This window comes from Populus euphratica, unplaced genomic scaffold, assembly GCF_000495115.2.
Source record: "Populus euphratica unplaced genomic scaffold, PopEup_1.0 scaffold338.1, whole genome shotgun sequence".
NCBI classification, from domain to species: domain Eukaryota; kingdom Viridiplantae; phylum Streptophyta; class Magnoliopsida; order Malpighiales; family Salicaceae; genus Populus; species Populus euphratica.
The window spans coordinates 74,554-102,090 of NW_011500228.1; the positions used below are offsets into that span (position 1 = coordinate 74,554).

General features: G+C 36.4%; 1 protein-coding gene across 2 annotated transcripts; it reads right to left on the bottom strand.

Moving 5' to 3' along the window:
- Nucleotides 1-16,912: 16,912 nt before the first annotated feature.
- LOC105112402 (dynamin-related protein 3A-like) lies at nt 16,913-27,254 on the bottom strand. Of its 2 annotated transcripts, XM_011008099.1 has the most exons (21): nt 26,586-27,253; nt 25,004-25,286; nt 24,896-24,924; nt 24,696-24,797; nt 24,040-24,108; nt 23,884-23,943; nt 23,618-23,731; nt 23,176-23,224; nt 22,955-23,064; nt 20,930-21,022; nt 20,690-20,782; nt 20,475-20,612; nt 19,933-20,046; nt 19,726-19,821; nt 19,584-19,617; nt 19,355-19,509; nt 19,126-19,272; nt 18,402-18,454; nt 18,178-18,277; nt 17,480-17,720; nt 16,913-17,360 (listed from the first exon to the last, which is right to left on the bottom strand). In XM_011008099.1, the coding sequence occupies exons 1-21, from the start codon at nt 26,973-26,975 to the stop codon at nt 17,353-17,355; spliced, it is 2,478 nt and encodes an 825-aa protein (XP_011006401.1). In that variant the 5' UTR covers nt 26,976-27,253; the 3' UTR covers nt 16,913-17,352. The 2 variants fall into 2 exon arrangements, with proteins under 2 accessions (XP_011006401.1, XP_011006400.1); XM_011008098.1 differs by lacking the exon at nt 16,913-17,360 and having other exon boundaries at nt 17,394-17,720; nt 26,586-27,254.
- Nucleotides 27,255-27,537: the final 283 nt, after the last annotated feature.

Consider the following 27,537-nt stretch of genomic DNA (forward strand, 5'->3'; position numbering starts at 1 on the left):
TGTGCTTCCATTTGAGTAATAAAAGTTTATATTATACTTATTTGACATACCATTAGTAGATCATCTAACCTTGATATTTATTGTTATCATTGTTTAATCATTACATTAATCTCTCATTTCAATGTTCTCATCAACTTCTTCTTCTTCTTCTGTTATTATTATTATTATTATTACTATTATTACTACTACTACTACTAATACAAGTATTATTAGTATTATTATTATTATTACTACTATTATTAGTAGTATTATTAGTATTATTGCTATTATTATTGTTGTTGTTATATTATTGTTGTTTGTAATTTATACAATTAACCTCCTTGTGGTTTGACCCTAGTCTTGTAGGGTTATTTATTACTTCGACACTCCTGCACTTGGGAGAAAAAATCAATTTATTAGTCGTGTCACTTATATACTAATTTAAGTATTCTTAAAATTTCATTTCACACACACACTTTAACATATGATTAAGGGTCGCATATTTGATTATTACATTATTTATGTTCTTTTGTTAAAGGTAATAACTAAGAGAAAGAGATAGTATATAATTTGTAAAAAAATAAAAAAATAAATAATAATAATAATAATAATAATAATAATAATAATAACAAAGTTTGATTTCGTAGCCTCCCTAGTCTATGCAATTAAACCTGAATGGGTGTTTTAACACCTACTACACTAAAGTCAACTAACTTGGGAGCTGTTCATCCAACACTTGTTACATGGGTTAAGGAGAAAAGCTTAAGGGAATTAAACATTACATTATCTACATATCAGTATCTGCAACCCGAGTTACTAAGCTCAAAGGGGTGTCTCAACACCTAATACCCTAAGACCAATTGGTCTAGGAGTCATTAGCTTAAAGCTCGTTACATGAGTTAAAGATACATTGTGTTTTAAGTTTTTTTTTTTTTATATATATATATATATATATATATATAACAAAAAAAAAGATAATAATCTCAACCCGAGGAAGTTAACCTTAAATATTAGAACAGAATATTGTTTTCTTCCAATAAAAGCCCCATCATATATGTTTTCATACATTTGAGCACATAAAAAAGAGTTTTTTAATATTTTAATTAAGAGGTATTGAGTGTGTGTGTGTGTGTGTGTATAATGAGAGTTTGTTTATTTGGATAGATTAATGGAGGTTAAATGATGAATGCCTTGCGTTGTAAAATTTGCAAATTGTTTTTCTATATTTAACACTTTGTTTTTCTTAATGGAGGTTTTATATCATTATTTTGCACTTGAAGTATCAATAACTCCTTAACTAGAGCATGTTTTATAATAACAAGTTTGATAATCTTAGATAGTTTTAATTTATGATAAATACTCATTTGAAATACAGGCATATCTCATAATTTAAAGGATTGATTGATGTGATTAACTAGAGCATGTTTTATAATAACAAGTTTGATAATCTAAGATAGTTTTAATTTATGGTAAATACTCATTTTAAATGCAGGCATATCTCATAATTTAAAGAATTGATTGATATGATTAACTATTGAAAGTGAAAGAATAAAGAAAAGGTTAAGCTTAGAAAGAAGATGTTGATTCAATTCAAATTGAAACACTGTTCAGTTATTGGGTCATAACTGGAGCTGTAGATCTTGGATTTCAGTTTGATTTATATGGATAGAAAGCTAAGAAATAAGCCTACAATGTTCATGATAGTGAAAGACCCAAATCTACCGTTTTCAAATCAAAAATTTAGCCACAAAAAAGAAGTCAGAATCCATCTTGCAATCTAGCATAAACACTGCTCAGAATTTACCCATATCTGGAGTTTAAGAAGGCAAAATGATATGAAATTTGGTGGGTTGAAGGAAAAGATAATTTCAATAACTTTCATAAGAAGACCTACTTAAATTCTGATGGTAACAATGACATTTCATCTAGACAAGAGCTTGAGGGCTATCCACCATGTCCACCAAAAGCACTACTCAGTATTTTAGCCATATCTCGAGCTATAGTGATCCAAATGTTCTGATATTTGGTGGGTGGAAGGATAAGATGATTTTCAACAACTTTCATGAGAATAATTTGCTAAATTCTGATTGCATCAATGTCATTTCATCCAGCCAGAATGCTTAAGTGTTGTTGTCCACTAAGTCCACTAAATCAATAATTGACCATTATATCAATAATCAATTTCCAAATGAATAGTTCTGAATTTTAGCCTATAAAAGAAAGAATTTTCCATTCATTTAGAAATCTTGGTTTTTAGATTAAGAACATATTCTTATTTTCTTTTTATTTTGTAATGTTCAAGTTTTATTCCATGTTATATTTTCCTTAATCTCTTGTTTATGTTTTTCATCTCCTTTATTATACTTATATAATTATGTTCTTATTTTGTTTATTTATGTTCTTCTTTTTTATAATGTTTAGCTAAGTTAATTATGTCAATGTGAAAAGGTTTCACTAATGGTGTTAGAGTATGTATAATATAAACTCAACATGGACTTTAATGTTTATATCCTAGAAAGTTTGATATTAATATGTTTTATCTTTTTATCTTATCAATTCTTAATACCTTGCTTGTTAAATGATTAATCTAGATTTGTGTTATATAACACTTGATATATCAAATACTTGATCCTTCATAGTCTTCAACCGGCATCATTGTTATGAGAGGAATTTGATTTGTTGTCAATATAAGTTAGTATCATGAATACTTGATAAAATTTATAAGTATGGTGTTACGTAAATAAGATGATTAATATGATCATGTTGATAATTTATAAAGAGTTTATACTTTACTTATCTTTAATATAATTAGTGGATCCTCTAACCTTGAAATTTGTTTTTATCATTGTTTAATATTCACATTTATCTTACATCTTAAAGTCCTCTTTAACTCATCATCATCATCACCATCACCATCACCATCACTATCATCATCATCATTATTGTTGTTGTTGTTGTTGTTGTTATTTATAATTTATATAGTTTATCTTTCTATGGTTCAACCCCGATCTTTCCGAGTTATTTATTACTTTGACACTCCTGCACTTGGGATAAGACATTAACTATTTGATCATGTCATATATATACTAATGAGTTTTCAATCTTATATTAAAAAAAATAACTTTTTTCTTAAAAATATAGAGTATATATTCTAATGGAATCCCATATTGAAAAACCATAGTTTTTTTCTTGTGAACATAAAGTATATATACTAATGAATTTCTAATCCCACATGAAAAAAAATAATTTTTTTCTTAGGAACATAAAGTATATATACTAATGGGTTTCAAATCTCATATTAAAAAGATATTATGTTATCCTTTTAAGTTGAAATATTTAAACCAAAATGTTTTTATCCCACATTAAAAAAAATATAATTTTTTTCTTGAGAACATAAAAATATATATACTAATAAGTTTCAAATTCCATATTTAAAAAACAACAAAACATCGGGTCTTGGCCAGATCTCGCCCAGGTCAAGGGTTGACCCACCAGGTCAATTGAGTTTGATTAGGTTGTTGTTAAACGCCCCCTATGGGTTGGGGATAGGCTTTCTATCCAATTTTTTAAAAAATTGGCAAACATGGTCTTTTTTAGTTAGATTCCTAAGATTATGTTGAGCATGTTCTTTATGAAATTATGGTCATAAATCATAAATTGCACGATGCACATCTCCATTAGGGTGCATCTCAAGAGTCAATAGAAGATTATCTAAAGACTCCTTACTTAGGCCATCCTTAATGAACTGTATTTTATCTTCATGATTTATAGATATCATTCCTAAAGAACAACATTTTGTATTACAAGTCCATCTGGCACATTTGTGACAGACTTGCAGTCATTTTGCACGATGTTTCCTGCCAACATAAACCATGTGGAACTCCTTGACATGATTATAAGGAACTTTTATGGAAAGTCCATTGAATATTGGCAGTAAATGTATAAAACCAGACTTTAGCTTGAAGTTGATATTATTGTAAATGTTTATGCACAATGGTTGATTCTCCATGTTAGGAGCAGCGAGCTCCGTGACTATCAGTTGACATGCAACAACCATGGTGGTGATGCGTGAGCTTCCTTTCATAATCTGTATAAGTATTTTCAATTTCGAGATCTATTGGCACTGGACTTTGATTTGTAGAACGGGTTACAGAAATATATAGTCAAAAAAACACTAAAGAAACCAGTCATACAAGAGATTGAAAGTAGTGCAAATTGAATAAAAATCGTACCCTAGAAAACAAAAATTGGCTAAAAACCCAACAAAACAGCAAAATTTGGCCTCGATAGGGTGGGGCTAGAGGCCAAAGGCTACTAGTCCGGTTCAGAACGTGGTTTGGCTTCAGGAAACAAAAGGGCGACACCTGATTCCACCAAAAAATTGGTTTTGAATAGTAACCTAGGATGGGTGACCTCCTAGGAAGTCCTCGTGTTGCACCCCTTCTTTTCGCCCGTCGCTCGGTCCGGGCAGCCCCCTTCCCTTGTCTCCCTCCCTCCTGGCTTCAGGAAACAAAACAAAGGGCCGGCACTCGATCCCACCAGAAAGTTGGTTTTGAGTAGTAACCGTGCCGCGTTGCAGAGTACCGCCGCGAGCAAAAGCCTATTCTTTTAAAAACAAGGTGGATAAAAATATCAATGCGTTGGTTTGGTTAAAACACAATGATTAGTACTTAAAACACAATGATTACTACTTAAAAGTGCATTTTTATCATGGTTTTGTATCATCATTTTGCACTTGAAGTATCAATAACTTCTTAACTAAAACATGTTTTATAATAATATATCTAATAATATAAGATACCTTTAATTTGTGGTAAATGTTCATTTTAAATGCAGGCCTATCACATAAATGAAAGGATTGATTGATGACTTGAAAAACTTAAATTGCAAGGATAAAGAGATGGCCAAACTTAGAAAAGAGATGTCGGTGCAATCCAAACCGGAACACTGTTTGGTAATTGGGTCATATCTGGAGCTATATATCTCAGCTTTAGGTCCAATTTATATGGATGGAAAGGTAAGACATAGGCCTACAACTTTCATATGGAGCCCAAGATCTAAAAAGGCCATTATCAAGTTCAAATTGTAGCAACAACAAAGAAGCCCGAATCTGTCTTCCAGCCCGAGCACTGTTCGGTATTTTGGCCATATCTGGAGTTCTAGAAGTCCAAATGAGCTGAATTTTTTACACAAGAAAGCTAAGACAATTGCCTACAACTTTCATGTTTGCAACTGGCTCCAGTTTTGACGTTATCAATGACGTTTTGGGCAGACAAGAGAAGATAAGGATTGTCACCAAGTCAAAAGTTGGTCACCCACTTATCAATTAGTCATCAAATCAATAGTTCCCAATTTTGGCCTATAAAAGGAGGCATTTGCCATTCATTTAGGCATCTTGGTTTCCAGATCAAGATCATGCTCTTCCTTTCTCTCTATGTATTTTTTGTAATGTTTATGCTTTGCTTTCATTAATATTAAGTTTATGCCTTTCATTTCCTTTCCTTTACTTAGTTAACTTTTATGTTCTTATTTTGTTTATCTATTTTGCTTTCTTTCATTATGTCTAGCTAAGTTAGTTATGTCAAGGTGAAAAGGTTACACTAATGGTGTAAGAATAAGTATAATGTAAACTTAATATGGACTTTAATGTTTGATACTAACATGTTTTATATTTGTTATCTTGTTCACTCTTTAATACTTTGCTTGTTAAATGACTAATCTTGATTTATGTTGTATAACACTTGGTACAACAAATGCTTGGCACTTTCATAGCCCATAATGTATGGTATAACCGACACCTGAGCTATGAAAGGAACTTGATTTGTTGTTAACATAAGTTATAATCATGAATGCTTGACGAGATTTACAAGTATTAGCATTAATTGTATAAGATGACTAATGTAATCATGTTAACAATATATAATCTGATTGGAACCTCCTTTGTGTGTGGTTTCCAATTCAATAATAAGAGTTTATACTATACTTGTTTGATATACCATTAGTGGAACCTCTAACCTTGACATTTGTTATTATCATTGTTTAATCGTTACTTTAATATTCCATCTCAAAGTTCTCATCATCTTCTTCTTCTCCTCTTTCTTTATTACTACTACTACTACTACTACTACTACTACTACTACTACTACTACTACTACTACTACTACTACTACTACTACTACTACTACTACTACTACTACTACTACTATTATTATTATTGTTATTATTACTATTACTACTACTACTACTATTATTATTAGTATTATTATTGCTTCTATTATTATTGTTGTTGTTTATAATTATTGTTTATAATTGTTGTTTATAATTTGTACAATTAACCTCCCTGTGGTTCGACCCCGGTCTTGCCGGGTTATTTATTACTTCGACACTCCTGCACTTGGGAGAAGACATCAATCTTTTAGTCGTGTCAAGTTTTTGGCGCCGTTGCCGGGGAGGTAAGTTCTTGTATAAATTATAGTATTTTCTCTTTTCACTTTTCCTGTATATAACTTTGTTTCTTTTCTTTTGTTTCTTTTTATTTTGTTTTCTTCCTCCTTCTTTTGCTTTCTTCTTCTTCTTTTTTATTTTATTCCTACACGTGCATGAGAGTGTGGTCACGTACATCAAGTGGTAGACTTTGTAGGATATCCTCATCATTTTCAGAAAATATGGCCGAAGAAGATAATCAATCACTTCAAAATGAGAATAATGAGAATAACCGTGCTAGAACACTTAGAGACCATATGAATCCCACAAGAACAAGTGCACCATCATGCATAGTTTTTCCTCCCGATGCATCTCATTTTAATTTTAAACCAGGTATTATTCAACTTTTACCTTCTTTTCATGGTTTAGAATTGGAAAATCCATACTTGCATTTAAGGGAATTTGAGGAGGTGTGCAACACATATAATAACTTAAATTGTAGCATGAACACCATCAGATTAAAGCTTTTTCCTTTTTCATTAAAAGATAAAGCTAAAACATGGCTACAAAATTTAAGACCAGGATCCATTCGTGCTTGGGATGAAATGCAACAACAATTTTTAAAGAAGTTTTCCCATCTCATAGAACAAACTCTTTCAAAAGACAAATCACCACTTTCACTCAAAAACCAGGAGAAACATTTTACAAATGTTGGGATAGGTATCGAGACTTGCTTAGTACTTGCCCTCATCATGGTTTTGAAACATGGAGATTGGTTTCACATTTCTATGAAGGGTTAACACCTAAAGATAGGCAAATGGTTGAATTGATGTGCAATGGAACTTTTGAAGATAAAGACCCTGATGAAGCAATGGAGTACTTAGACTTGTTAGCTGAAAATGCTCAAAATTGGGACACCGCGGGTACTTGTGAGGCACCGAGTAAAACTCAACCTCATACATCTAGTGGAGGTATGTACAACCTTAGGGAAGATCATGACCTTCAAGCCAAGTTTGCATCTTTAGCTAGAAAAGTCGAGGCACTAGAATTAAAAAAGAGTGGTCAATTAAAATCTGTTGAAAACATTGTGTGTCAAATCTGTGAAACAAATGAACACTCAACCAACGATTGTCCAACCTTGCCTTCTTTTAAGGAATGTCTCCATGAACAAGCCCATGCTTTAAACAGTTTTGAAACGTCCAATCACAACCCATATTCACAAACATACAACCTTGGTTAGAGAAATCACCAAAATTTCATTTGGAAAAGTGACAATGCACAAACTTCACAACCACCATTTCAAGCACACCATAATTTTCAAAATTATCATGGATATGTACCTCCTCATGCTCCACCTCCTACAAGAAATTTTGAGGAAACTTTGTATGCATTTATTGAAAAGCAAGAGATAATCAACACTCAACTTGCTCAAAGCATAACAGATTTTAAAGATACTCTTGCAAAACAAAGGGCCGGCACCCGATCCCACCAGAAAGTTGGTTTTGAGTAGTAACCGTGCCGCGTTGCAGAGTACCGCCGCGAGCAAAAGCCTATTCTTTTAAAAACAAGATGGATAACTAGTCCGGTTTAGAACGTGGTCTGGCTTCAGGAAACAAAAGGGCGAAACCTGATTCCACCAAAAAATTGGTTTTCAATAGTAACCGCCCCGCCCCACAAATAAAAATCACAGAACAAGAATTAACTAAAATAACTTCCCTGGCAACGACGCCAAAACTTATCGCGATGTTAGGGTCGCACAAAACAATTAGACTGGCTTAAAACACAACACCCAAGATAGCATAGAGCGGCACCAAGGAAGACGGGCTTATAGCAATTGCGAGCGCATGGACTGGCGGGTGCGATCATACCAGCACTAATGCACCGGATCCCATCAGATCCGAAGTTAAACACGTGCTTGGGCGAGAGTAGTACTAGGATGGGTGACCTCCTGGGAAGTCCTCGTGTTGCACCCCTCCTTTTCGCCCGTCGCTCCGTCCGGGCAGCCCCCTTCCCTTGTCTCCCTCCCTCCTGGCTTCAGGAAACAAAACAAAGGGCCGGCACCCGATCCCGCCAGAAGGTTGGTTTTGAGTAGTAACCGTGCCGCGTTGCAGAGTACCGCCGCGAGCAAAAGCCTATTCTTTTAAAAACAAGGTGGATAACTAGTCCGGTTCAGAACGTGGTTTGGCTTCAGGAAACAAAAGGGCGACACCTGATTCCACCAAAAAATTGGTTTTGAATAGTAACCGCCCCGCCCCGCAAATAAAAATCACAGAACAAGAATTAACTAAAATAACTTCCCCGGCAACGACGCCAAAACTTATGGCGATGTTGGGGTCGCACAAAATAATTAGACTGGCTTAAAACACAACACCCAAGATAGCATAGAGCGGCACCAAGGAAGACGGGCTTATAGCAATTGCGAGCGCATGGACTGGCGGGTGCGATCATACCAGCACTAATGCACCGGATCCCATCAGAACTCCGAAGTTAAACGTGCTTGTGTGAATATGCATGAAAGATGAGTATGATGCTTTACTTGTGATTATCCCTTTTGATCTAGTCCTAAATAAGGTTTAAGTAAATAGAGTAATAATCATTACATAAATAAATAAATAAATAAATGTGTACAAAGTTCTATCTACTCCAATGTTTTGAGTTGCTCAGTAACTAGGGGTATTCATCACAAATGTTCATCTTTACGTCAAACGGCAGCTTGAAATATGAGTATGCAAAGCACTTTAAGTTTGTGACTTTGTGAGTAACCGGGTGCATTCATCACAAATATTTGTATTCGCGTCAAAAGGGAAGTGACAACTTAAAGACAAAAAATAAACACAAATGTTTGTATTCGCGTCAAAAGGGAAGTGACAACTTAAAGACAAAGAATAAATCATATCTTCAAAAAAAAAGAAAAAAAAAAGAAATATATATATATATAGATATTTCTCTAGTTTGCTACCTTGTTTGTGTTGGTGAGAAGGGAAGATTAGAAGTTGAGTTTTCATATGAATCAATTATGTTGGTTGCACGATAAATATGACTGAATTTGGAAATTTTGTATGGATGTTTGATTTAGAGAATGTGAGTATGCTTATTTTTCTTTATTTGCTATTGTGTACACTAAGTTAAAGATACCAATGTTTGCATGATAGGTCCTTCAAGTATGATGAATCGAGCCTAATTATGGTTGTTGTTATTATTTTTTTTATTTTAAAGGTTTTATGTTTTGTTTTGCTTGAGGACTAGCAAAATCTAAGTTAGGGGTGTGATTGTGCATCAAAAGTGTCATTAAGTCTCTTGTTTTACATATGTATTTATTATTTTTATTTGGTTGTTTTTATAATAATTGATGTTTTTTTTAGTAATGAAGTTTGTTTTAATGTTTCGATAGGTTTTTGGAGCTTAAATGAATTAATTCAGAAAATTCAACGTCGGAATTCAGAACTAAGAATTGAAGAGACATTTAGTTGAAGATTGAACCAAATCTTGGTTCAAATAAGTGCTCCAAATTTGTCCCAAAAATCAATTCTATTCCAATTCTAGAAAAGAATATCATATGATTTATTTCAAGCCCAAACTTGCCTTATGTTGTGTGCAAACTTCAACCATTAAACACTTAAGGTTTCAATGTCAATCTTAGCCCAAATAATAAGTACATTTGTATACTTATTTGATGCTCAAATTCAGCCCAATTTTAGCCCCAAATCAGCCCTAAATCAACCCCAAATCAACCTCAAATCAACCCAAACACAATCCATGATCTTACATGTCCACACAACAAATAACAATTGATTTATTTTGGGCAATCCATTGATCCAAGAAGGCAAGCACATGGATGGAAAGCTGGAGGGGATATTTTAACATTATTTTGGGTCAAAAAGAAGAAGGAGACACCTCATAAATGAGGAAGAAAAACGTGCACCAAAGTAGTTGTAAAGCTGTCTTGATTTGATTTTTCAGAACACCTTTCGGTGTTTTGCCCATAACTTTTTACTAAGGTGTCCAAATGAGCTGTTATTTAATGATCTGGAAAGGTGACAGAATTGCCTATAAATATGTCTCTAATATACTTCTCCAAAAAAAGCTTTTAGGAGGGTCGAATTGCTGTCCAAAGTTAGAGTCAGATTTGTGTCCGAATTTTTTCTGAAATTGTATTGTGTTCTTCTTTATAGATTTCGGTTCTTTAGTTTGTAAAACTTATTATTTCAGTTGAATTCAAGTTCTTTCATGTTTATTGAAGTGTTCTTATATATAATCATGGTTGGCTAAACTCTTTCTTGGATCCAAATCAAGGATAATGGTGATTGAGGTGAGTTCTTTAGGATATGAATGAATCTTAATGTTTATCTTCTTATTTTCTTCATGAATGATTTATTATTGTAAAGAAATTTTAGAAATAATTTAGGTAATGTTATAATCTTGAATTTTTATGCACAAACTTTAGTTTTGGTATAGAGATTGCTTGATTCAATGTCTTACTTAATATGAAAGTACTTGTTCATTCTTAAGCAATAATCAATCTTCATCTTTCTAATCTTCATTGTAATATCTTCTGATCTAATATCACCATCGTTGATATTAGGTTGAGTTATCTTTAATATCACCATCGTTGATATTAGATTGAGTTATCTTATATATGTTGAAGAAATCACCAATACATCACCATTAAAATTGATTTGGACCAAGACTTACTTTTTCTTGTCATTTAAAATCTATTTACATTTTTTTTATCTTTAAAAACAAATCCATCAATTATTTTCAACCAAGTTATTGTTAATTTAATTTCTCTTGAGTTTTTTTTGTTACTTAGCTTAATTTCCAGATCTAGCTCTTTGTGGATATGACATCGATCTTACCGAGTTAATTGCTACATCGCACACTCGTGCACTTGCGAGTTAAAACAAGCCGATCATAAAAAGCGGTCAAGCATGTTGCACCCCTCCTTTTTGCTCGTCGCTTCATCCAGCCAGCCCCGTTGTCTTTCTTTCTCTCTCCCTTCTGGCTTCAGGAAACAAAACAAAGGGCCATCACCCGATCCCACCAGAACGTTGGTTTTGAGTAGTAACCGTGCCGCATTGCAGAGTACCGCCGCGAGCAAAAGTCTATTCTTTTAAAAACAAGGTGGATAACTAGTCTCGTTCAGAATGTGGTTTGGCTTCAAGAAACAAAAGGCCGACACCTGATTCCACCAAAAAATTGGTTTTGAATAGTAACGTCCCCGCCCCACCCCGCAAATAAAAATCACAGTACAAGAATTAACTAAAATAACTTCCCCGGCAACGACGCCAAAACTTATCGCGATGTTGGGGTCGCACAAAATAATTAGACTGGCTTAAAACACAACACCCAAGATAGCGTAGAGCGGCACCAAGGAAGACGGGCTTATAGCAATTGCGAGGTCATGGACTGACCGGTGCGATCATACCAGCCCCAATGCACCGGATCCCATCAGAAGTTCGAAGTTAATCGTGCTTCGGCGAGAGTAGTACTAGGATGGGTGACCTCCTAGGAAGTCCTCATGTTGCACCCCTCCTTTTTGCCCGTCGCTTCGTCCTGCCAGCCCCCTTGTCTTTCTTTCTCTCTCCCTTCTTGCTTCAGGAAACAAAACAAAGGGTCGGCACCCGATCACACCAGAAAGATGGTTTTGAGTAGCAATCGTGCCGCGTTGCAGAGTACCGCCGCGAGCAAAAGCCTATTCTTTTAAAAACAAGGTGGATAACTAGTCCGGTTCAGAACGTGGTTTGGCTTCAGGAAACAAAAGGGCGACACCTGATTCCACCAAAAAATTGGTTTTGAATAGTAACCGCCCCGCCCCGCAAATAAAAATCACAGAACAAGAATTAACTAAAATAACTTCCTCGGCAACGATGCCAAAACTTATCGCGATGTTGGGGTCGCATAAAATAATTAGACTGGCTTAAAACACAACACCTAAGATAGCATAGAGCGGCACCAAGGAAGACGGGCTTATAGCAATTGCGAGCGCATGGACTGGCGGGTGCGATCATACCAGCACTAATGCACCGGATCCCATCAGAACTCCGAAGTTAAACGTGCTTGGGCGAGAGTAGTACTAGGATGGGTGACCTCCTGGGAAGTCCTCGTGTTGCACCCCTCCTTTTCGCCCGTCGCTCCGTCCGGGCAGCCCCCTTCCCTTGTCTCCCTCCCTCCTGGCTTCAGGAAACAAAACAAAGGGCCGGCACCCGATCCCGCCAGAAGGTTGGTTTTGAGTAGTAACCGTGCCGCGTTGCAGAGTACCGCCGCGAGCAAAAGCCTATTCTTTTAAAAACAAGGTGGATAACTAGTCCGGTTCAGAACGTGGTTTGGCTTCAGGAAACAAAAGGGCGACACCTGATTCCACCAAAAAATTGGTTTTGAATAGTAACCGCCCCGCCCCGCCCCGCCCCGCCCCGCCCCGCCCCGCCCCGCCCCGCCCCGCCCCGCCCCGCCCCGCCCCGCCCCGCCCCGCCCCGCCCCGCCCCGCCCCGCAAATAAAAATCACAGAACAAGAATTAACTAAAATAACTTCCCCGGCAACGACGCCAAAACTTATGGCGATGTTGGGGTCGCACAAAATAATTAGACTGGCTTAAAACACAACACCCAAGATAGCATAGAGCGGCACCAAGGAAGACGGGCTTATAGCAATTGCGAGCGCATGGACTGGCGGGTGCGATCATACCAGCACTAATGCACCGGATCCCATCAGAACTCCGAAGTTAAACGTGCTTGGGCGAGAGTAGTACTAGGATGGGTGACCTCCTGGGAAGTCCTCGTGTTGCACCCCTCCTTTTCGCCCGTCGCTCCGTCCGGGCAGCCCCCTTCCCTTGTCTCCCTCCCTCCTGGCTTCAGGAAACAAAACAAAGGGCCGGCACCCGATCCCGCCAGAAGGTTGGTTTTGAGTAGTAACCGTGCCGCGTTGCAGAGTACCGCCGCAAGCAAAAGCCTATTCTTTTAAAAACAAGGTGGATAACTAGTCTCGTTCAGAACGTGGTTTGGCTTCAGGAAACAAAAGGGCGACACCTGATTCCACCAAAAAATTGGTTTTGAATAGTAACCGCCCCGCCCCGCAAATAAAAATCACAGAACAAGAATTAACTAAAATAACTTCCCCGGCAACGACGCCAAAACTTATGGCGATGTTGGGGTCGCACAAAATAATTAGACTGGCTTAAAACACAACACCCAAGATAGCATAGAGCGGCACCAAGGAAGACGGGCTTATAGCAATTGCGAGCGCATGGACTGGCGGGTGCGATCATACCAGCACTAATGCACCGGATCCCATCAGAACTCCGAAGTTAAACGTGCTTGGGCGAGAGTAGTACTAGGATGGGTGACCTCCTGGGAAGTCCTCGTGTTGCACCCCTCCTTTTCGCCCGTCGCTCCGTCCGGGCAGCCCCCTTCCCTTGTCTCCCTCCCTCCTGGCTTCAGGAAACAAAACAAAGGGCCGGCACCCGATCCCGCCAGAAGGTTGGTTTTGAGTAGTAACCGTGCCGCGTTGCAGAGTACCGCCGCGAGCAAAAGCCTATTCTTTTAAAAACAAGGTGGATAACTAGTCCGGTTCAGAACGTGGTTTGGCTTCAGGAAACAAAAGGGCGACACCTGATTCCACCAAAAAATTGGTTTTGAATAGTAACCGCCCCGCCCCGCCCCGCAAATAAAAATCACAGAACAAGAATTAACTAAAATAACTTCCCCGGCAACGACGCCAAAACTTATCGCGATGTTGGGGTCGCACAAAATAATTAGACTGGCTTAAAACACAACACCCAAGATAGCATAGAGCGGCACCAAGGAAGACGGGTTTATAGCAATTGCGAGCGCAAGGATTGGCGGGTGCGATCATACCAGCACCAATGCACGGGATCCCATCAGAACTGTGAAGTTAAATGTTCTTGGGCGAGAGTAGTACTAGGATGGGTGATTTCCTGGTAAGTCCTCGTGTTGCACCCTTTCTTTTTGCCCGTCGCTCCGTCCGGCCAGCCCCCCTGTCTTTCTTTCTCTCTCCGTTCTGGCTTCAGGAAACAAAACAAAGGGTCGGCACCCGATCCCACCAGAAAGTTAGTTTTGAGTAGTAACCGTGTCGTGTTGCAGAGTACCGCCGCAAGCAAAAGCCTATTCTTTTAAAAACAAGGTGGATAACTAGTCTCGTTCAAAACGTGGTTTGGCTTCAAGAAACAAAAGGCCACCACCTGATTCCACCAAAAAATTGGTTTTCAATAGTAACCATACTATACCGCTGTAGGCAAAAATCTATTCTTTTAAAAACAAAATAAATAACAATCCAAGCAAATAAAAATCACAGAACAAGAATTAACTAAAATAATTTTCCCGACAACAACACCAAAATTTATTGCGATATTGCGGTCGCACAAAATAATTAGACTAGTTTAAAATAGCACACACAAGATAGCATAGAGTCGCGTCAAGGAAGGCAGGCTTATAGCAATTGCGAGCGCTCAAACCGATGGGTGTGATCATACCAGCACTAATGCACCGAATCCCATCAAAACTTCGAAGAACTTCAAAGTTAAACGTGCTTGGGCGAGAGTAGTACTAGGATGGGTGACCTCATAGGAAGTCCTTGTGTTGCACCCCTCTTTTTTGCCCGTCGCTCCATCCGGCCAGCCCCCTTGTCTTTCTTTCTCTCTTCCTTCTGGCTTTAGTAAACAAAAGGTCGACACCCGATTCCACCAAAAAGTTGGTTTTGAGTAGTAACCGTACCGTGTTGCAGAGTACTACCGCAAGCAAAAACCTATTCTTTTAAAAACAAGGTAGATAACTAGTCTTGTTCAGAACGTGGTTTGGATTCAGGAAACAAAAGGACGCCATCTGATTCCACCGAAAAATTTGTTTTGAATAGTAATCATACCGTACTACCGCATGCAAAAATCTATTCTTTTAAAAACAAAATAAATAACAATCCAAGCAAATAAAAATCACAGAACAAGAATTAACTAAAATAACTTCCTCGACAATGACTCCAAAATTTATTGCGATGTTGCGGTCACATAAAATAATTAGACTGGTTTAAAACACAAAACACAAGATAGCATAGAGTCGCGCCAAGGAATGCGGGCTTATAGCAATTGCAAGCGTACTAATTGACATGTGTGATCATACCAGCACTAACGCACCAAATCCCATCAGAACTTCAAAGTTAAACGTGCTTTGGCGAGGATGATCTCCTAGGAAGTCCTCGTGTTGCACCCCTTCTTTTTGCCGGTCGCTCCGTCCGCCAGCCCCCTTGTCTTTCTTTCTCTCTTCCTTTTGGCTTCAGGAAACAAAAGGTTGACACCCGATTCCATCAGAAAGTTGGTTTTGAGTAGTGATTGTACCGTGTTGCAGAGTATCGCCGCAAGCAAAAACCTATTCTTTTAGAAACAAGGTAGATAGCTAGTGTTGTTCAGAACATGGTTTGCCTTCAGGAAACAAAAGGCCGACCCCTAATTCCACAAAAAAATTGGTTTTACTTTTAAACATCCGACTTCATTCATTTATGGATGGAAACAAGTTAACATGGGCAAGAAAACATACACAACAATACATTACTAGACTTTCTATATGGGATTCAACATACTGAAATGGAAAAGACTTTCCTATACTCTTCTTCTAGTTTGTTGCAATCTGCTGTTGGGATTCAGCATTGATCATATACTAGGATCATAAGACCTGTGACTGGCTAAGGATTATGAATCATCTAAGAAAATGGCCCTAAAGCTAAGGCTGAAAAAAATTAAATTATAAGGGTAATGTACTATTCAACTATTCTATAAAATATAAAAATATAAAAACAACCTTTTATATAAGGTATTGTATTATTTTGTTCAATGATTACATTAATAATTTTACTATACATTACAAAATTTATTTACCAAAACAACTATGCACAATCCTTGAAAGTTATTTTTGTCTAAGTTAAAAAACCACCTTATACTCGGAATAAAATGATCAAAAAATTAAATGATAATTATATTATTATAATAAATAGTAATTTATTACTGGGATTAATTTTTTTAATAATATTTTTCTCATCTCCCAACCCAACTTTTTGTTATTAACCTATGCCACTTGAACCATTAATCAAGTCTCATGTAACAAGGCTAATTTCGAATCCAAATAGCCACCTGGATTGGTTTTGAATCAATAGTACTTGCCTTATTCTAATGGTAGCTGACAAGTAACGAGGCTAAGCACTGTGTCAAACTGGCCTAGACTCCCTCGACAAGCGCTGATGGCTAAGCCCTGAAAAAAAAACACACATCGGGTTTCTTTCAGCAATGTTTTTCCAAGCCCGAAGACCAATGTCATTTTGAATGAGCTGGAGATTATATATAGAAAACAAAATGCTGCGACTTTTAAAAAAAAAAAAATATCCACTGATAACAGAATCATCTCTCCAAAGCAGTGAGGATATCAGAGGAAAATTACCCTAATAAACCACAATCAACATCAAATCCTAAAAGAATCCCATTATATTATAGCAATTCCTAATCCATCATCCATATTGTCTATAAAGACGGTATTTAAGCTGCACTCAACACCTGGAAAATCAAATGAACGAGTAGCTAAATTTCTAGCGTTTGAATTTTGCAAGCTCAACATGACTAAAAGCTAAAACGTACCACAAGGCACTATCAGAGCTCCTTCAAAGTTATATTTGATCAAAATAAAACTATCTAGACATTTTTCAGTGCGGCAAATCAATCAAAATAGCACTCGGTCAAAAAATATATAAATATATATACACATATATTTAGGGTTGCGGCCACTGCTTCTGACAGGAAAAGGGAAAGTAGATCATTTGCCCCCTGTTATTCTTCCTGGAGCCTTGTAAAAATTGCAATTATAATCCTATAGCAGAGAGAATCAAAAGGAATGAATGGGAGAAGGCGCAACTTTCAGCATTGCTTGCATCTTTCGGAGCCACCTTTGAAAGTTGGAATCTCAATAATCTGGAAATTCATGTGTAGAGTGTGACTTAGCAATTAAACAAATATAATATGGACACTATTAGAAATTTTGACCGCTGTACTCGATCACATTGCTTAAAAGTCTACTGTTGGATAGAGACCTGGCATGTAAGTACGTCCACTTCCATTAGAATCAACATATAAATGTGGCTGTAGCTCCCCTGAGTGGGATGATCTCCGGGACTTCGAGTTCTTAGGAGAAGCTGAGTAGGAATCACTGGAACCAACGCCATGCATTGTTGATGTTGGCAATCCATGGATCTTTGGCAATCCTGTGGAATCAGAGCCCAAACTATATCCTCTTTCAACAGTTTCAGCTTCCAATGGCAATTCATCCAATGTCTGAAAAGAAACAATACCAGCCAATTACGTGTCAGGATATTCTCAGCAAATCTACATTTGCAATGCAGAGGCAGCTAAAGAACCTCACGACAACAGAGCAATTAAATATCATATCTATATCTAGTGACAAAAGCCTACTGATGCTTGCTAGCTTTTGAATAGCAAAAAAGTTCGAGGGGGGAAATAAAAATGGGTTACCAGATGCAGAAGGTAAACAAGATGCCAAGCAAGAAAGATTTGAATCTTAAAGCTCACCCCATTTGACAAAACTGTGTTTTGCATACACATGCAGATACCACCAATTGCCATATACATGTGCAGTTGAAAGAAAATTAACTCCCAAGCCTCACACACCACAGAGCTTATGGAAAATTAGACTCTTAAGAGAACCATAATAGAATTCAAGGACAGAGTAAATGTAAATGGTTCTACTGATTGGAGAGTCATGAAAACCTACCCTAAATGCCTGTTGGAGAACTCGGAGTGATTCTCGTGTCTGCTTTCTCTTCAGCGCTATCTCATCATGTTCCTGCAACATCTCCTCAAAAAGATTCTCCCTGTTTCAGTGAGAAACAGAAATCCAGGATTAACATATACGACTAGCATGCAATATATGAACTATAACTAACAGGATGGAATCAGAAAAATTGACTAAAATCAATGTAAAAACTTGGTTGCCACCTGTATAGTTTTCTAATGAAGACATTGTGAAGTTCACGTTTTGTATGGTTTACCTGCATATAATGAATGTAAGTGACATCAGAAATTATCAAACCTTCTGAAATATGTCCTACTATACTTGCCAAGATAACCCAAAATGTTATTTTGATTTGAATTTTATAAGTACAAGACTTGTAAATTAGAGAACTTGCCCAAACTTCCATTCCATCATGGTAGTTTTTCTAATGATACAAAGATGATGATGTTGACGAAGAAACCAAGGGAGTTTAGGGACGTTTTGAAAGTATACTCATAAAGCAGCTGTGGATAATGTCCAGATAAGATAGATGCTATTTGTGTTATGCTGCCATACCCAATAATTATTGTTTCTTTAGTACGGATTTCTTAGAGAGGAGAACAATGGTGCATGCTTACTGATACATCGAAATCTAGTAGATGGTTGGGCAAAAAATTTTGCTAATGTAATTTTTCCTTCTTTTTTTTTTTTTAGTCTAAATTATTTACAGCAAAAAATTACAGAGGAACAAGATGACCACAGAGATGGCAGCCAGCAGACCCAAAAAGAGAGCAGATATGAATTTATTAAACAAAAACAAGGGAAAAACACCAACAGAAAGGCCCAAACTAGACAGGAGATCCCATAACAGCCAAGTGTAATAGCAGTTATACAATGGGGCAAGGGTGTTTGAAAGTAAAAGATACATCCAGATTAATGAAGGATTACCAGAAAGTGCATAATTGCTTTTGGTACAGAGTCCTCGATGTTTTTCCGAACAATGTCATAGTATGATTTCAACAGCAATTTTGTGACTGCAATTTCAATAGACTCATTCTCTGAATGGCTTTCTGAAGGCCTCAAGACAGTTGGGGGCTTCCAAAACACATAAATATTCTTGTTAGAAAAAAATGCATTGTGCATAGGCTAATCAGGGTTATTATTTGAGACAACATACCTCTCTTAAATGAATCATACTTTGATCAAAGGATTCCGTGCTCTGAGCAGGTTCATTGTATGACTTGCTTGTTGAATTTTCTTTAGCAGAAACTCGAGAATGGTCACCTCCACCAAAAATTGATGAGATACCCCAACTTGAAACATTTGTACTCCCTGATAAAACAATTTTAAGTATCTAAAAATGGATGTGTACATCCCATTGCAATTTCTATGGAGTAGAAAATTACCAGCAGGTGGGACCTCTGAAACAGGACGCGCTCCCTGTAAGTCACATAAAGACCGGTATCTAATTACACAAGCTCCATAACAGTATGCACTACAATAAAATTAAGGATACAACAATGAACAGAAAAAAAATAAATAACATGCCTGATCTGGTATGATCCCATTTACTTGTCTGGCCAAAATGGCCCTAGTCTTCATACTCCTTTCAGAAGCTGGTGCCTTATCAGGCTCTAGGGCATCCTAATTAATATAAAAGTAATAAGAATAGGGACAAAAGAGATGTGATCTAACAAAATCAGAAATCAAATACAGATATAACAGTACTGAAGAAAATTTGCACAACACACATACTTTTTGCCTGGGCATAGCTAGAGAAACCTTGGAAGACTTGATCTGCTGCTGTGCGATCTCCACAGCCTTACTCCCACCAATAAAACTTGGGTGGGAGGTATTTATGTAGTCCATCTGCAAAAGAAAGAAAACATTATGTAATCAATCATATAGTACTGACATGGTAGAGAAAACAAAGGACAGAAAGAAGCAAACAGATATGGAACCACTAGGCAAATGAATAACTATATTTTGGCTATCCTGTAAGAACTTTCAATCACACAAGACAGCAGAAAGGGTCATGATTTGAATCACAACCAGAGAGTTGCAGGTTCAAGGTCTAAAATTTACAAAGTTTGGCAGGGAAGGTAGGGGAGAAAATGCTCAAAGTTAGTGCAGTCTACCACTCCCAAAAGCAACAGGAAGTTTGATCAAAACAAATACAACAGAAAACAAGTCAATACAATGGATTAACAAGAATTAAAAGAAAAAAGGGGAAATATAGCAATATTAACCAGAAAACTTGAACATTAAGATTTTGAAAAATATCGGTATGCTCATACCTCCATTTCAATAATATGTCCAATCATTGTCTCCGATGGTTCAAGACCATCTCGTAAAAAGTTTCCAATAACTTCGTCCATGCGCTTTCTTAGAACTGGAAACCGCTGGAGTTCATTCACTAGACAGCGATGACTAATCTGAAGAGAGAAATTTTATTTAAAGATCCGACAGTGTAAATTTTAATTCTGAGAGACTTCAATCACAACATCCATACCTTTATTAACTCATCATATATAAACCTGGCACATTGAAGGCTTGGATCTAACAAACGAGCTATTTGCTTCCTGACAAGAACTTCAAATGGCACCTATATAAATGAAAACCAAAATCATCATACAGCTTCGCTTAGAAATAGAAACTTCTTTGAGAAGCAAAAGTTAAAACAAAAGAGGGAGTCCACAAGCAAAAGAAATGGAATCATTTAATTTTCAGAAAGTGAAAACAATAAACCTACCTCTGGTACAAACAGTGGAGTTCTAGGACCAGTGGCATTCTGAATGATAGTTTGAATGTCAGCATCAGTCAAATCCTCACAGGGATCAACCTCCTGCACAACAAATCATGTCACATAACATTCAATAAATGAGAGATAGATTACAGTATGTTTTCCAAAAATAATAGTCATATTATTCACAGGATGGTAGCTAAGACAAATTCTATTGAACAAATGGATCTTAGTAATACTAAGCATACCTCAAATATTTTAATTGTCAGTGTCCAGTGATAGTTTTTTTTTCTTTAAAAAAAAACAACCTTAATTTTGCGTAACGCAAAAACAGATAATTGCTACTAGACCTAGAAACCGTTTGTTTTTACATTTCAAAAGCGTTTTAGAAAAAACTTGAAAATTTTTTATTTTTTTCTTCACTTCAAATTACTTTTATTTTTTGGAGTATTTAGATCGTTTTAACAAGTTGATAGTAAAAATGAATTTTAAAAAATAAAAAAATATTATTTTTATGCATTTCCAAGCAAAAAAACACTTCGAAAAATAACCACTACAACAATACCAAACAGGCTCATAGCCATTTAACCTCCCATTGCTTAAAGTAAGAGTAGGAAAAGCTTATTTAATTAGCAAATGCAACTATGATGCAAGGGTCCGCAAATATTAGTCACTTAAAAGCACCAAATTAGAGGGATGGTATAACCATACCTTAAATGAATCATTTAATTGGTTTATTTTCTCACCCCTTCCCCTCATTAAGTCTGTTTTTGCTACCATGTGGCTTTCAACATGACATGTAGCTTGTTGCGATTTTTACTGTAAACTGTGTTTTTTTTTTTTTTAACTAAGCTAACTTTAGGAAAAGCTTATTTAATTAGCAAATGCAACTATGATGCAAGGGTCCGCAAATATTAGTCACTTAAAAGCACCAAATTAGAGGGATGGTATAACCATACCTTAAATGAATCATTTAATTGGTTTATTTTCTCACCCCTTCCCCTCATTAAGTCTGTTTTTGCTACCATGTGGCTTTCAACATGACATGTAGCTTGTTGCGATTTTTACTGTCAACTGTGTTTTTTTTTTTTAACTAAGCTAACTTTAAAAGCATCAATACTATGTGGTGCATTGCTCCTCTAAGAGTTACCAACTTGCTTGTATTGATTATTCGGTGAAAGTTGTAAACTTTAGGGAAAAAACAATATTATTTTGAAACTCCGTGAGGAAATTGGATAAAAGACATTGTCAACATGTGCAAAAGAACTGTAAACATGAAAGTAACTAAATTTGAACTATTAGTTAAATGAATTCATGAAATGTAATGGGTAAAGGAACAAAGCAAATATCTTGGAAAATAAGTGTAAAATGTTGCATGACAGGTAGCAGAACGCATACAGCTATAGCCATGAGGACTCTCGTACAAATTTCCCTAATTGAATTCACAAGCACATAAAACCATGCATAAATCTCCATGGTTTCATGACATCCTAGAAACCACATTCCATGCAGAACATGATCTCAGGTCTGCACCCACAAATTAATATTTCCATTTACTTACTGAGAAAAGAATAAAGAAAAGTTAATATCAGTTTTACAAACCAATGAGGCATTGGTCTAGAGGTTAAAGATTCAAAAATAAGGCTTGAACTTGGACTGCACATGTCCAAATCCCCACACTCCAAAATGAAAGGGGTAGTTTTACTAGATTTGGCCTGTTTGTTTTTTAGTTTCAAAAACACTTTTGAAAAAATGTGAAAATTTTGTATTTTTTTCTTTGCTTCAAATTAATATTTTTTTGGTGCTTTAAAATCATTTTGATGTATTTTCGAGTAAAAAGTGATCACACTCTCAAACACCCCCTTACACCAGATCTTCAGGCTTTCACTCAATTCAAACTAACCAAAAGTTGCATTTCACTCTCTAGTAGAAAATATCAAGGATGCACATGAAGATGATAGAAAGAAATTTACATCAATCCAATTAAATGAACATTTTTCACAAGGCAGAGCATGTAAACATCAATATACAAACCTCCAAACTCTTCACAAATATTGATTGAAAAATATAATGAATTCGTGCTCCTCCAGAGAGCTCGGATCTTGACATTTCTTCATTTCTTCCCTCAACCATAGAAGAAAATGCTGTATCCAACAAGAAACCATGAAACATTAATGGTCAAGCTTGAAATGATAAAATATCTATTCAAGAAATACATAATTCTGGATGCAAGCCCAAGGAAAAATAAGAGGTACCTTCAGAATATTTTGAAAGAATGTTCAGAATAAGAGTTCCTTGACCAGCCTATTTATTTACAGAAAGTTGGGTAACAAGTTGATTAAATCAATCATATAAAACAAAATAAGCAAGAAGAATGGACAGCTAGAACATTCTGAAAACAGAAACGATAAATCACATAATAAGAATTCAAGAGTAATCTAATTATGAAAAATGAGTATGAACAGCCAAAGAAAAAAGTAGGATAATTATCAAGGAAAAGCATCAGCTCAGACAGGTAATTTAGTCAGAAACCAGATCACAACAGGAGGACAAATGCAGATAAAAAGGCTAACATTGTGCTTGGAACAAACCCATGGCTGTGACCAGAAATCAAACAATTACTTGAAAACATTCTCAACCAAGTAACAGGGACGCTCCGACCAAAAAAAAATGAAAAGAAAGCAAATAAATACATACCTTTGATTCTGTGATTTCTCCATAGCTTGCATGTTCTTTTGCAACAGAAACCAATGCAGAGCTTATTCGTGATTTCAGCCCTGGAAGTATTGCTTTTATATGTTGCACTAGAATCTGGGGGGGAAAGTAACAAAATAACGTTCATTCAGAGAAAAAAAACTCCTATGAGAGTCATAGCAATAGATGCAGAGTGCAAGGAATCTACTTTGAAATAATTAATCATATCCTTGAAGGTATTCTGAAAGTGAATGCTGCAAAAATTCTACCTGGTTCAGCTTCTTTGCCAGTTGAGGAACACCACAACGATCAGCTAGACCATTATATACCTATAGAACAGCATGGAAGTAAATAGAGCAATCAATTTCTCTACTTTTTTTTTGCACCAAATTAGGGGTATCAATAAAGAGATAGGGCTATCATACCGGGCGACTACGGAAGAACTTCTCCTCTGCAGCAAGCGCATCCTTGATACTCCGATTAAGCATGATATCCTGCATCAGGATAGCCATTCAATAGATCAGCCAACCATTGGCTAGAATGCCATCGTTTATACGTGTACAGGAAGTTATGTCATGTTCAATATATGATGGTTCTAATAGCACAACCAGGCAAATTTCAAATAAGTAAAAAAAAGCACGTCAGATAGGATGATGCATCTTCAAAATGCATCCTGTGCCAAAATAATATTGAATCAAACAATTAAGAAAAATGAAAATCACGAATACTGAAAAAAAGGCTAACATATAGAGAAGTCTTATTCTTTATGATTACCAGTACTGAATATTACTGTCTACACCCAATCAGAAAAAAAACATCAAAATAAAACCACCACCAAACAATTCCTTATGGGAAAAAATGATGCAATGAGCAAAGCAAGGAAAACATTTTAAATAACAGAAACAAAAGCTGCTAAAACAATTTATCAACAAGTTCATGAAGTATCAGCAAGATAGTAATCTAAACAGAAGAAAAGGTAAAAAAGGAAATGATGAGTTTGTAAGACCCCAACTAAAAATCAAGCAGAAGAATGCACCATTAAACAACTAGCATTTTTCCTATGTAGTAGTAACATGATTACCTCTTGACTACGATTCACAACACCAACATAACCAAGTCTAAGGGGAATCACTTTTCCAAGCAACAGATTACGAGCATCAGTACCTCTGTCCATAATATCCAACTGAGTCAAAGAAAAAATGTGTCAACCCTTCTATGGAGCAAGCAAGTTCTTATAGATGTTAAATCAAACAAAAACAATATGTTAAGCAGCAGCCTCACCTTTGTAATTACTCCAATGGTTCTATAACCTGTCAACAGAGATTAGCATGAGTCCAAAGAAATACACATGACAAAGTTGCTCAGAAAGCATATCAAAAGCAAACATACCATCAGGATCTGCATTTCCTGCAATCTGAAGAGCATCCGAGTTCGCTAAATCTGAATTTGCTGCTGTAACAGCTAGAATCAGACAGCTTGGTTTTTTAATATATGACATGATCATAGTTCTAATTCTTGCTTCGATATCAGAGGGTTGATCACCCACAGGAACCTTTGTTATACCAGGTAGATCTACAAGTGTGATATCAAGAACATTAGGTGAAAAAATCTTCAAACGAATTTGCTTGTCAGAGACACCTTTGTTTCCTCCTGCTTCCTTAGCAGTCTCAGCCTACAACCAATTCAAAATAATTGAATAATAAGCTGACTGATAACTGAAATCAACATTCAACAAACCAAACCCAGATGCACAGTAAACTATTTCAAGGTTCAGAAAAGCTATTTGAGCCATGCATGTAATTGATTTCAAGAAAAATGTTACCATAAGTCCAGCCAAACAAGTTTCATTCTGATAAACAGGTCAAATTTTGCCAAAGGGTGGTTTTGCCCTAATTGTAAGGGAATAATAAATAAATAAGTCACATGCTCAATCCCAATGTGCACCTCTACTGGGGCTCAAGAAACATAAACAACGCAAAATAACTCCAATATCACTTCAAAAGAAAAAAAATAAAAAATTAACAAACTCACCAAACAAAAGAATCATTTTCAGAAAACAAGCAATATTTTTTTCCTACTCGCCCTCCCCACCTTCCAAAAATTCAAAAAATAATCCCAGTAACAATTTCTTCAATCACTTAACCATTCAACTACCTAACTCAACCAAATACATCATTAGCTACACTCAATAAAATCAGTCACGCAAAATCACACCTCCGAAACACTAAAGAACCAAAACAAATCACAATATAACAGTTAACAAATTCAAATTTCCTCCTCATCCATACACTCCCAAAACACCAACTAAAAATTACTCAATTTTTTCCACTACACTTTTCCTTCAATTATTAATAATTGAATTGCTAAACCAAACTCTAAATATAACTACACGTTTAACTTCCCCCATTTTTTACACCTTTGTTCAACTATTACTAAACAGAAAACCTGCAAGAGTGCATGCACACATGCAGGAAACCAAACTCAAATTTAGTCTTTTAAAACATTTGCAATACCCTAACCAGACACGTATAATCATTCATCCAACAAATCCACACCTTAATTTCTCTATATTTTTGTTCAAATATTACAAAAATAACAATACAACCATAAGCGCTCCATAATATATATGCCTACTCGTCCAACAAAATCGTCCCTTAGTTTCTCCAAACTCTCTCCAACCATCACTAATTCCAAACACACAAGCACGCAAAAACATCTCGAAAATCAAACTATTAAACACTACTAATAGTCACAATCAAGCACAAAATTGATATTCAACTCTGAAACAGTTACAATAGCCTAACCAGACAAACAAACTCGTCAAATGAACAAATCAGACGCCTTTATTTCTCTAAAATTCCTCTTCGTTAATCACTAATTACAAAAACAACACAAATAAACCTCGCATAATTAAGTTCATAAAGCATGCAAAAATGAACCACAAATTCTCACTAATCCACCAAATCCGCACCTGAATTTCGCTCCGGATCTCGGAAAAATCATAAAACCGTTTCCCAGGCAAATGCAAGAACTCTCCCCACTCCTCTTCACCACAGCCATCACCTTTCCTTTTAGTCTGCAATAACTGCAAAACCAGCGGCCGCCGGGTACAGATTTCGTTTCCGCGTGGCAAGAAATCCCTCCCAACAAGTGCTTCCAAAACACTCGATTTTCCACTGCTTTGACTCCCTACAACTGCCACCTGCGGCAGCTCAATCGTCGATTGACTACCTAACTGAGCAAAAATATCCTGTAACTTGTTCACTATCGGTATCACCGAAGACCCTAGAGGCGCCGCCGATGATGACTGCGGCGGTTGCGATTGTGAAGGTACCGACTGCGATGCTGGTTCCTCCGCCATTGATTCTAGATCCGGAGAGAGAAAGAGACTGTGACTGAAACCTTGCAAACCCTAGGGTTTCGGAGATTTCTAGAGAGAGAAAGCGTTATTATTTAGAGAGAGAGAGAGAGAGAGAGAGAGAACGAAGGTGAAGGTGGTGGCAGTGGTTTTGCGTGTGTGATTGGATTTGGGGAGGTGGAGTATGGTGTAGTTTTTGAGTTTTTTTGGTGTGGTAGAGGCTAGAATGAACGGAGGTGTCAAAGGGAGTTAACCTGCGCACCTATAAGAATTATAAGAGAGTTTAAAAATTTTAATAGGGCAGAGGATTTTATTTGGTGGAGTTTGAGTTGGAGACTGTTTGAAAAGAGGCTCTTCTTGTGGAGCAAGATGAGTGATTAAAGGGCTAGTGATATTGATTTTGTAATTGAGAAGTTTAATCCTCCCCAAAAAGTAAAACCTAGTGCTCAAGTTTTGTTTAGATGCTAGTTTAAAATTAATTTTATAAATTAAAAATGAAAATTCTAACTAAAAATAATTAAATTATCAACAGCTAAAAACATAAAATATTATTAGTAGCATTATA